Here is a 12,968-nt window from a genome sequence, read left to right as displayed (position 1 = left end):
TTCACCATTTCCATTTACAACACTGAACACCCCATGTATACCAATTATTCCCTCAACTGCCACATTACTCACCTTTGCATTCAAATCACCCATCACTATAACCCGGTCTCGTGCATCAAAATCACTAACACACTCATTCAGCTGCTCCCAAAACACTTGCCTCTCATGATCTTTCTTCTCATGCCCAGGTGCATATGCACCAATAATCACCCATCTCTCTCCATCAACTTTCAGTTTTACCCATATTAATCGAGAATTTACTTTCTTACATTCTGTCACATACTCCCACAACTCCTGTTTCAGGAGTACTGCTACTCCTTCCCTTGTGTACGTGTAGGAAGAGAGGAAAGTGATTGGTTTTCAGTGAATGTAGGTTTGCGGCAGGGGTGTGTGATGTCTCCATGGTTGTTTAATTTGTTTATGGATGGGGTTGTTAGGGAGGTGAATGCAAGAGTTTTGGAAAGAGGGGCAAGTATGAAGTCTGTTGGGGATGAGAGACCTTGGGAAGTGAGTCAGTTGTTGTTCGCTGATGATACAGCGCTGGTGGCTGATTCATGTGAGAAACTGCAGAAGCTGGTGACTGAGTTTGGTAAAGTGTGTGGAAGAAGAAAGTTATGAGTAAATGTGAATAAGAGCAAGGTTATTAGGTACAGTAGGGTTGAGGGTCAAGTCAATTGGGAGGTGAGTCTGAATGGAGAAAAACTGGAGGAAGTGAAGTGTTTTAGATATCTGGGAGTGGATCTGGCAGCGGATGGAACCATGGAAGCGGAAGTGGATCATAGGGTGGGGGAAGGGGGCGAAAATTCTGGGAGCCTTGAAGAATGTGTGGAAGTCGAGAACATTATCTCGGAAAGCAAAAATAGGTATGTTTGAAGGAATAGTGGTTCCAACAATGTTGTATGGTTGCGAGGCGTGGGCTATGGATAGAGTGGTGTGCAGGAGGATGGATGTGCTGGAAATGAGATGTTTGAGGACAATATGTGGTGTGAGGTGGTTTGATCGAGTAAGTAACGTAAGGGTAAGAGAGATGTGTGGAAATAAAAAGAGCGTGGTTGAGAGAGCAGAAGAGGGTGTTTTGAAATGGTTTGGGCACATGGAGAGAATGAGTGAGGAAAGATTGACCAAGAGGATATATGTGTCGGAGGTGGAGGGAACGAGAAGAGGGAGACCAAATTGGAGGTGGAAAGATGGAGTGAAAAAGATTTTGTGTGATCGGGGCCTGAACATGCAGGAGAGTGAAAGGAGGGCAAGGAATAGAGTGAATTGGAGCGATGTGGTATACCGGGGTTGACGTGCTGTCAGTGGATTGAATCAAGGCATGTGAAGCGTCTGGGGTAAACCATGGAAAGCTGTGTAGGTATGTATATTTGCGTGTGTGGACGTATGTAAATACATGTGTATGGGGGTGGGTTGGGCCATTTCTTTCGTCTGTTTCCTTGCGCTACCTCGCAAACACGGGAGACAGCGACAAAGCAAAAAAAAAAAAAAAATATAGCAAGCACTTCAATGATTTGATAGCCATTACTGGTAAAGAAAATGTTTTTTGGGAAAAAATTTGAGCATTGCTTTTGGGTGTTTTGATACTTAAGGTGTAGAAATGGTTGAAGCATAGAATGTATGGAGAAGATTATATGCACCTTATTGTTTTATAAATGTAGAAAATAGTATATATGAATCACATCACTCTAAAGACCTATTATCCCATGACTTTGACAAAAAGAAATAAAAAGATTTTTTGACAAGAAATGAGCCTAAATTCTTGTGATGATAAGAAAAAGTGAACTTTATGGAAAATAATGAAAGCAGTTTGTGTTCCAGGTAACTATTCAGGAGGGCATCAAACTCAGCAGTCTTCAGTGGGAAGGGCTTGGTGGAGTTCTCCCCAATTACACTTTACGTCTGTCTCCACCTCTTTCTGTCCACAACCATCTTCCATGCACTGTGGTTCTCACACATCCAGTTTTTGCTCAACCTCTCACCTTAGACCCAGGTGCACAGACTACTTTGTATAAAGTAAATCTGGAGGAGAAGGTCTGCTTAGAAGTTCAGGTATGTAACCATTTTTTACTGTCATTAAGATACTATACATTAGATTCTTTTGTTAAATTTTTAGGAATTATTTTCATACAGGATACAAAGATTTCAATAGATTCTTGTGTTTATTTTAGAGAATTTTATTTATAAAGAGCAATAAATGAAGGTCTTGGGAGTAAGGTCAGGGGTTGGTGAGAGGACAAGAGCTAGGGAAGGAGTAGCAGTACTCCTGAAGCTGGAGTTGTGGGAGTATGTGATAGAGTGTAAGAAAGTAAATTCTAGATTGATGTGGGTAAAACTGAAGGGGGATAGAGAGAGATGGTAATTATTGGTGCATATGCACCTGGTCATGAGAAGAAAGATCATGAGAGGCAAGTGTTTTGGGAGCAGTTGTGTGAATGTATTAGCAGCTTTGATGCACAAGGCAGGGTTATAGTGATGGGTGATTAAAATATAAAGTTGAATAATATGGCAGTTAAGGGTATAATTGATGTAAATGGGGTGTTCAGTGTTGTAAATGGAAATGGTGAAAAACTTGTGGATTTGTGTGCTGAAAAAAGACTGATGATAGGAATACCTGGTTTAAAAGGTGATATATATATATATATAAGTATACGTATGTGAGCAGGAGAGATAGCCAAAGGGCATTATTGGACTACATGTTAATTGATAGGCATGTGAAGGAGAGACTTTTGGATGTTAATTTGCTGAGAGAGCAGCTAGAGGGATGTCTGATCACAATCTTGCGGAGGCAAACGTGAAGATTTGTAGAGGCTTTCTGAAAAGAAGAGAGAATGTTGGGGAGAAGAGAGTGGTGAAAGTAAGTGAGGAGGTATCAGGAGAGATTGAGTGTAGAATAGTAGAAGGTGAGAGCAAATGACATTAGGGGAGGTGGTGAGTAATGGGATGTATTTAGGGAAGCAGTGATCCTTTGTGCAAAAGATACATGTGGTATGAAAAAGGTGGGAGGTGGGCAGATTAGAAAGGGTAGTGAGTGGTGGAATGAAGAAGTAAGATTGTTAATGAAAGAGAAAAGAGAGGCACTTGGATGATATTTGCAGGGAAGTAGTGTAAATAACTGGGAGATGTAAAAAAGAAAGCAGCAAGAGGTGAAGAGAAAGGTGCATTAGTTGAAAGAGAGGGCAAATGAGATTTGAGGTAAGAGAGTATCATTAAATTTTAGGGAGAATAAAAAAAATATTTTGGAAGGAGGTAAATAATATGTGTAAGACAAGAAAACAAATGGGAACATCAGTGAAGTGAGCAAGTGAGGAAGTGATAACAGATAGTGATGGAGTGAGTGTTGTGAAGGTTTGTTGAATGTGTTTATGATAGAGTAGCATATGTAGGGTGTTTTGGTCGGGGTGGTGTATGAAGTAAGAGGGTCAGGGAGAATGATTTGGTGAAAAGAGGTAGTGAAAGCTTTCTGGAAAATGAAATCTGGCAAGTAAGTAATATAGAGGTGAGAGAGATGTGTGGAAATTAAAAAGAGTGTGGTTGAGAGAGCAGAAGAGGTTGTATTGAAATGGTTTGGACATATGGAGAGAATGAGTGAGGAAAGAGGATGTATGTGTCAGAGGTGGAGGGAACAAGGAGAAGCAGGAGACCAAATTGAAGGTGGAAGGATGGAGTGAAAAAGATTTGAGCGATTAGGGCCTGAACATACAGGAGGATGAGAGGCATGCAAGGAATAGAGTAAACTGGAATGATGTGGTATACCAGGGATGACTTGCTGTCTTTGGACTGAATCAGGGCATGTGAGGCATCTTGGGTAAACCATGGAAAGGTCCATGGGGCCTGGATGTGCATAGGGAGCTGTGGTTGGTTTTGGTGCATTACACATGACAGCTAGAGACCTCACTGAAGCAGGGGATAGCGATACTGTTTTCCTGTTGGGTGGGGTAGCGACAGGAATGAATGAAGGCAAGCATGAATATGTACATGTGTATGTATGAAATGTCTGCATACGTTTATGTATATGTATGTATTTGTGGGTATGTGGGCGTCTATGTACATATATGTGCATATGAGTGGATATGCCACTTTTCGTATGTATCCTGGCACTAACTCGCGGATACAGGAGACAGCAATTATGTATAATGATAAAAGTGATATCTATATCAATAAGAATATAAATAATATCTATATGAATAATTCATTGTAAATGCTCTTTTGAACCCCACCAGCAAATTAAGAAGTAGCAATGGTTTTTGCACACCATAGTACCTTAACTCTCAAATCATTGCTGATATCCATAGATATTTTCTTGCAGAGTAACAACCAACAACCATGTGTTCAGATGACCTTTCATACCATCAGCACCCTACAGAGGTCTCTATTGCCTGCAAGGCATGGGAAATAATTCTGCTCTACTCACTGCCCCTGCAGTTGCCATTTTAGGTGCAGGCAATCAACCTGCATGTCTTGTGTACATTGCACCCCGTGGAAAATATGTAGATTGTTGGTTGACTTAAGTGATGAGGAAAAACATTTATCTCTTGCATCAGTTGATGAGAAAAGTGAAGACAAAAACATAAGAATGTGATGAATATGAATAATGTGAGATAGTTAAACCCTTGATCACTCTTATCAATAAGCCACTTTCTATGGGGAAAGTTCCAGAGGAATGGAAGCTTGCTAATATAAAACCCATTTTCAAAGAAGATAATAGAACATTGCATAGAATCATCATCCAATTAGCTTAACGTCTGTAGTTGATAGACGTATGGACACCATTATTCATGTTAAGATTGTAAATGATTTAGAGGACCCCCATTTAATAAAAGATTCTCAGCATGGTTGTCTTTGAAACAGCTTCTTTTTCACAAATCTGCTTGATTTCTTTATTATCGTAATCAACATGTGTGATGAAAGTAAAGCAGTTGATGTCATTTATGTATATATTCAAAAAGCTTTTGATAAAGTTCCAAATCAGAGGTTACAAACTAAAGGTAAGCAACATGATATAGATGGGGTTGTACTTCAGTGGTTGGGATATTAGTTGACTGGTCTTAAACAAAGAATATTGATTGATGGTCAAGCCTCAGATTGGTTAATGTGACAAGTGATGTACCACAAGGATCAATTTTATGATCAATTCTCTTTCTCATAGATTTTAATGATATTGATAATGTGCAGGTGATTATAAACTGGGAAACAAATGTACAACAGAAATTGGATGTCTGCAGCTTCAAAGCTTCATAGGTGGTAAATGAATCTAATATAGATAAGTGTAAAGTTTTACCTATCAGTAGTAAAAACAAAAAGGAAAGCTACAGTATGAATTTTATTGAACAAAAGGTAAATGAGGAGAAAGACATTGGTGTAATAATCTCTTGTGATGTAAAGCCAGTTAAATAATGCACAACAGCCTTTAAAAAAGCAAACACAATACTTAGGTTTAAGATAGAACAATTGTATTCAAGTTAAGAGAAATATCCTTGCTCTTTACATATCACTTGTGCATCCCCGGTGTGAATATTGTGTTCAGTTTTGTTCACCCTACTCGAAAACAGACATGTATAGAAGGGAGAGGTACAGAGGCTTGCCATCAAGATGATTCTTGGACTAAGAAACAAATCATGCAAAAGCCAATTTAGAGGCATAAATCTGTTTAAGATAAGAAAGAGAAGAATATAAAGTGATCTAATACAGGTACTCAAAATTGTCAAAAGCTTTGATGGTAGTAATATAACAAGCCCCATAAGAACAGATTCACCTGATTGCACTTGTATTAATGGTTACAGACCGATGAGAAAACATTTTTCCTTGACTAAGATGAAGTACTTTTTCTTCAACAGTATTGCTAATATATTTATTTATTCATAAATTATACTTTGTCGCTGTCTTCTGCATTAGCGAGGTAGTACAAGGAAACAGATGAAAGAATGGCCCAAGCCACCCACATGCACATGTATATACATACACGTCCACACACGCACATATACATACCTATACATCTCAATGTGACATATAGATGTATATACACATGTACATAATTCATACTTTCTGCCCTTATTCATTCCCATCACCACCCAGCCACACATGAAATGACAACCCCCTCCCCTCGCATGTGCGCGAGGTAGCACAAAGAAAAGACAACAAAGGCCACATTCGTTCACACTCAGTCTCTAGCTGTCATGTAATAATGCACCGAAACCACAGCTCCACTTCAACATCCAGACCCCACAAAACTTTCCATGGTTTACCACAGACACTTCACATGCCCTAGTTCAATCCATTAACAGCACGTCGACCCCGGTATACCACATCGTTCCAGTTCACTCTACTCCTTGCACGCCTTTCACCCTCCCGCATGTTCAGGCCCCGATCCTCACAATCTTTTTCACTCCATCCTTCCACCTCCAATTTGGTCTCCCACTTCTCGTTCCCTCCACCTCTGACACATATATCACCTTTGTCAATCTTTCCTCACTCATTCTCTCCATGTGACCAAACCATTTCAAAACACCCTCTTCTGCTCTCTCAACCACACTCTTTTTATTACCACACATCTCTCTAACCCTTTCATTACTTACTCGGTCAAACCACCTCACAGGATGTCCTCAAACATCACATTTCCAGCACATCCACCCTCCTCCGGACAACTCTATCTATAGCACACACCTCGCAACCATATAGCATTGTTGGAACCACTATTGCTTCAAACATACCCATTTTTGCTTTCCGAGATAATGTTCTCACCTTCCACACATTTTTCAAGGCTCCTAGAACTTTGGCCCCCTCCTCCACCCTATGACTCACTTCAGTTTCCATGGTTCCATCCACTCCCAAATCCACTCCCAGATATCTAAAACACTTCACTTCCTCCAGTTTTTCTCCATTCAAACTTACCTCCCAATTGACTTGTCCCTCAACCCTACTGTAACTAATAACCTTGCTGTTATTCACATTTACTCTCAGCTTTCTTCTTTCTTACACTCTACCAAACTTAGTCACCAGCTTCTGCAGTTTCTCACCTGAATTAGCCACCAGCGCTGTATCATCATCGAACAACAACTGACTCATTTCCCAAGCTCTCTCATCCACAACAGACTGCATACTTGCCCTTCTTTCCAAAACTCTTGCATTCACCTCCCTAATAACCCCATCCATAAACAAATTAAACAACCATTGAGACATCATGCACACCATGGAGACATCACGCACCACTGCCTGCAAACAGACATTCATTGAGAACCAATCACTTTCCTCTTTTCCTACTCGCACACAAGCCTTACATCCTCAATAAAAACTTTTCACTGCTTCTAACAACTTGCCTCCCACACCATATATTCTTAATACCTTCCACAAGCATCTCTATCATCTCTATCATATGCCTTCTCCAGATCCATAAATGCTACATACAAATCCATTTGCTTTTCTAAGTATTTCTCACATACATTCTTCAAAGCAAACACCTGATCCACACATCCTCTACCACTTCTGAAACCACACTGCTCTTCCCCAATCTGATGCTCTGTACATGCCTTCACCCTCTCAATCAATACCCTCCCATATAATTTCCCAAGGAATAATCAACAGACTTATACCTCTGTAATTTGAGCACACACTTTTATCCCCTTTGCCTTTGTACAATGGCACTATGCAAGCATTCTGCCAATCCTCAGGCACTTCACCATGAGTCATACACGCATTAAATAACCTTACCAACCAGTCAACAACACATTCAACCCCTTTTTTAATAAATTCTACTGCAATACCATCCAAACTCGCTGCCTTGCCAGCTTTCATCATCTGCAAAGCTTTTGCTTCCTTCTCTCTGTTTACCGAATCATTCTCCCTAACCGTCTCACTGATTTACCAATCAGAATTAAAAGCAACATTCTAAATACATCTAAGAATAGATTTGTGAGATACTTCACCTCATATCCATAGCTGATATTATTGGTTTCTCCTTGGTTATTATAAAAGTTTACAGAGTTTTTCTCTTTGAAATAGCTATTGTACTACTATTACCACACTGATCCTTGAGTTTCAGATCTGTTCCTCTACTACAGAGAGCTTCAAAAGGATGCACATGTCTATTGCTCTTTAAATTCCCTAATAGTCCTTTGTAAATAAGTAACAGACAGTGACTGTAATGGGATTATTCGAGGAATAGGTAGGCTAGCATGGGATCCCTATCCTGGCACCCCTCTACCCTCACATTTATCTTTGAAGTTACATGACAGTTGTGCCTAATTTTCATTCTGCATGAGAAATGGGAAAAAATAAGTGTTTCACAGTGATTTTGATTGGATTTTGTAAGGAGGAGGTAGACCAACACTGGACCTCTGTACCTGTACCCTACTACCTTCATGCTGAGCCTTGAAATTGCAAAACCTGCACCTAATTTCCTCTTTGTTAATCGTGATAGGAAAGAGCAGGAACTTTTTAAGTATATTTTGAGTGTTAAATAACATTTGTTTAATATTTCCACATGCTTTTTACTTGATCTGTATTTTCCACATTAGTGAGGTAACACCAGGAACAGATTAAGAAAGGCTCCATCTGCTCACATCCGTTCTTTTGCTGTCATTTTAAGACACCAAAACCACAGTCCATTGACAATATGTTAACCCTTGTATACTGCATTGTTCCAATTTATTCTATTCCATGCATGCCTTTCACCTTTTCACCCTTTTGCATGTTCAGGCCCCGATCACTCAAAATCCCTTTCACTCCATCATTCCGTGGGGCAATTAGGTCTCCCCATTCTTGTTCCCTCCACTTCTGAAATGCACATTCTCTTTGTCAACCTTTCCGCACTCACTGTTTCCATATGTCCAAACCATTTCAGTACGCCCTCTTCTGCTGTCTCAACCATGCTCTTTCTATTGCCACACCTCTCTCTTACTTTCATTACTTACTAGATCAAACCACCTTACACCACATGATAACCTCAAACATTTCATTTCCAACAACTCCACCCTGTTTTGCTCATACTTAATGATAAATCATGCCTAGCATCCATTTGATATTATTAGGATTACTATATCTTCAGACATACCCATTTTTGCCCTTACAGATAACGATCTTTATTTCTACTCATTCTTAACACTCCCATAGCCTTTGCCCCCTCACCAACTCCATGACCCACATCTGCTTCCTTGGTTCCAGTTGCTGCCATCTCCACTCCCAATTATCTAAAACATTTCATTTCCTTCAATTTTTCTCCTTTCCAGTTCACACTTAACCTGTCCCTCAACCCTTCTAAACATGATAACCTTACATTTATTCATTTTTTTTTTTTTTTTTTTTGCTTTGTCGCTGTCTCCCGCGTTTGTGAGGTAGCGCAAGGAAACAGACGAAAGAAATGGCCCAACCCACCCCCATACACATGTATATACATACGTCCACACACGCAAATATACATACCTACACAGCTTTCCATGGTTTACCCCAGAAGCTTCACATGCCCTGATTCAATCCACTGACAGCACGTCAACCCCGGTATACCACATCAATCCAATTCACTCTATTCCTTGCCCTCCTTTCACCCTCCTGCATGTTCAGGCCCCGATCACACAAAATCTTTTTCACTCCATCTTTCCACCTCCAATTTGGTCTCCCACTTCTCCTCGTTCCCTCCACCTCCGACACATATATCCTCTTGGTCAATCTTTCCTCACTCATTCTCTCCATGTGCCCAAACCATTTCAAAACACCCTCTTCTGCTCTCTCAACCACACTCTTTTTATTTCCACACATCTCTCTTACCCTTACGTTACTTACTCGATCAAACCACCTCACACCACACATTGTCCTCAAACATCTCATTTCCAGCACATATCACTCTATCATCAAAGACATTCAACAAACCTTCAAAATACTCACTCCATCTACTTCTCACATCACCACCACTTGTTATCACCTCCCCATTTGCCCCCTTCACTGAAGTTCCCATTTGCTCCCTTGTCTTACGCACTTTATTTACCTCCTTCCAAAACATCTTTTTATTCTCCCTAAAATTTAATGATACTCTCTTACCCCAACTCTCATTTGCCTTCTTTTTCACCTCTTGCAGCTTTCTCTTGACCTCCTGTCTCTTTCTTTTATACATCTCCCACTCAATTGCATTTTTTCCCTGCAAAAATCGTCCAAATGCCTCTCTTCTCTTTCACTAATAATCTTACTTCCTCATCCCACCACTCTACCCTTTCTAATCAACCCACCTCCCACTCTTCTCATGCCACAAGCATCTTTTGCGCTATCCATCACTGCTTCCCTAAATACATCCCATTCCTCCCCCACTTTTATTCATGTTTACTCTTTACTTCCTCCTTTCCATACTCTTCCAAACTCAGTCACCAACTTCTGCAGTTTCTCACTTAAATTTGTCACTAGTCCTGTATCATCAGCAAAAAACAACTAAACACTTCCCAAGCCCTTACATCCCCTACATACTGTATACTTGCCCTTCTCTCCAAGACTCGTACGGTTACCTCCTTCACCACCCCATCTGTAAAGAAATTAAACAGGCATGGTGACATCACACACCCTTGCTGTAGACCAGCCTTCACTTGCAACCATTCACTCTCCTCTCATCATACTCATACACATGCCTTACATCCTTGATAAAAACTTCTCACTGCACCAAGCAGCTTTCCTCCCACACAGTATGTTGTTAAGACCTTCCATGAGGCATTTCTATCAATCCTGTGATATGCTTTCTGAAGATCCATAGATGCCATATACAAATTCATCTGTTTTTCTAAGTATTTCTCACATACATTCTTTAAAGGAAAAACATGATCCACATCCTATACCACTTCCAGAACCATGCTGCTCCTCCCCAGTTTGATGCTCTCAGTAATAGCATCCGATGAATCTACTGGTACACTCAAAAAGCTAATACATCTGTAGTTTGAGCACTCACCTTTATTCCCCTTCTTTTATACAGTGGCACTGCACATGCATTCCACCAATCCTCATGTCCCTCACCATGATCTATACATATATTAAAAATCCTAACATACCAATCAAGAACACAGTTACCCCCTTTCTTATTGAGTCATTTGCCGAACTTTTCACTGCAGTTGCCTTGTCCCACTTCACCTTTCATAAGGCATTCATAACTTCATGACTTTCACTTTGTATACTACCTCAACCCAAATACCTTACATCTGCTACCCTGTCATCAAACACATTAAAGTCCAAAATACTCACTTCATCTCCTTACTCCATCATTACCTGTTACTACTTTCCCTTTTGCCTGTTTCACCAAAGTTCTTGTTTGTTCTGTTTTTCACATATGATTAATGTCCTTCCAAAGCATTTTCATCTTCCTAAAGTTTATTGATACTCATGATGCCAGCTCTCCCTTGCCTTTTTTTTTTCAGTCCTGTACCTCCCTCTTGACCTCATACTGCTTTCTCTTGTACATCCCTCAGTCATTTGCTCTGCTTTTCTGTACCACCCAAATGCTTGTCTTTTTTTCTTTCATTAGCAACTTTACTTCTTCATCCCATCACTCACTAACTTGCCCACCTCCCACCTTTCGCATGCTGCATGCATCTCTCACATGTCAGCACAGCTTCCTTAAATACCTACCATTTTTCACCCACTCCCCTTGCTTCATCTGCTCTCATATTTTGCCATTCTACACTCAATTCATGTGATATATCTTCATACAAATCTCTTTTCTAGACTTACATACTCGCACTACTCTATTCTCACCAGTAATGTGTCCTCTTTTTCAAAAACCTCTACAAATCTTCACCCTCACCTCCACAAGATAGTGACCATATTCCATCAGCTAACCCTTTTAGCACATTTACACCCAAAAGCCTCTCTTTTACAGTTTTATCACAGATTTGTAATCCAGTGATACTCACATACTTGTGTCCCTCTTTTTAAACCAGTTATTCCCAGCCACCAGTCGTTTTGCAGCACACAACTCCAATGGTAGGCTGCTTTAATAACATCTCCTTTCACTTGGTTGAAATTTTTTTAGATGCAACTTAATATGGGCATCTCAGCATGGGAGGCTGCTATTTCAAAGCCCATCCAGATGCTAAAGCCAAGTTACTGATGCTTTTGATGTTTTAGTGCATAAAGGCTAGCACTGAGGAACCCTAGCCTAATGACAATGGATCTCTACTGGGAAGAATTATGTTAATAGACTTGTGAACTCTTTCAATACATTCCTAGACTCAGCATGGCATTAACTCTTTCATCAATATGTTAGGGCCTTACACCTATGAAACCAGCATACCCAAATGGCAAAAATAAGAATATTTGATAAACTTGTGAATTAACATTAGTTAAAGATTAGCTGATAGGGGCTTCTGTATGGGTAGCTTATAGGGGCTTCTGTTTGGGAACCACTGTTGATGGGTGAAAATATTGTATGCTTCTTTTGGAGAGCTTGAGTCATGATAGCAGCTCTTGAGTGCTAAAGTGTCATTCCTGGTGACAGGCTCTTATTTAGCTAATGGTGATCCCATCTGTTATATTTCTTAGCAGGGCTCTGACATTGGGGCATGGGGATGTTCATTTTGTGACCTTGTAGCCAAAAATTTCTGCACTAATTATGAATGATATTTAACTTTTCATTCCTAGGATATTAATTCACTGTCTTAAGGACAGAAAAATGTATGGTTCAGTAGTTTTTATCTTAGACAACAAGGCAAAGACTGCTAAAGAGGAAATGGATATGCCAGGCCTTGATACCATTAGTTATAGTAGTGTTTGTCGAATCTTTGACTTTCTTCAAAAAGATTATGCATTTGTGGGCCACCAGGTGACAGGTTCCTATTGGTATATAAAGAAAGGCTTTTAGGTTGTGGCTGAAGTAGAAGCTTGCATTTTGTCTGGTAAAAGCAAAGTCTGAGAGGATTTTGCCCAGGTCAGTTGGGTGTGGTCCTGCTGGATGCTCCTTTCCATCAAGGATCTTCTGAAGCCAAGGCAGGCTCTTGAGTGGTATTTAT

At 40.1% G+C, this 12,968-nt stretch overlaps 1 protein-coding gene across 1 annotated transcript in view; it reads left to right on the top strand.

The window, feature by feature from the left end:
- The window catches only part of LOC139764960 (intermembrane lipid transfer protein VPS13A-like), a 1,504,808-nt gene that overhangs the window by 768,734 nt on the left and 723,106 nt on the right, over positions 1–12,968 (top strand). The window contains 1 exon segment of the mRNA XM_071692018.1: positions 1,819–2,049. Coding sequence (XP_071548119.1) covers positions 1,819–2,049 — 231 coding nt within the window.

Source organism: Panulirus ornatus, chromosome 52 (assembly GCF_036320965.1).
Source record: "Panulirus ornatus isolate Po-2019 chromosome 52, ASM3632096v1, whole genome shotgun sequence".
In the NCBI taxonomy this organism is placed as follows: Eukaryota; Metazoa; Arthropoda; class Malacostraca; order Decapoda; family Palinuridae; genus Panulirus; species Panulirus ornatus.
The sequence above is the reverse complement of the archived record's forward strand: the minus strand, read 5'-3'. Positions and strand labels throughout refer to the sequence as shown.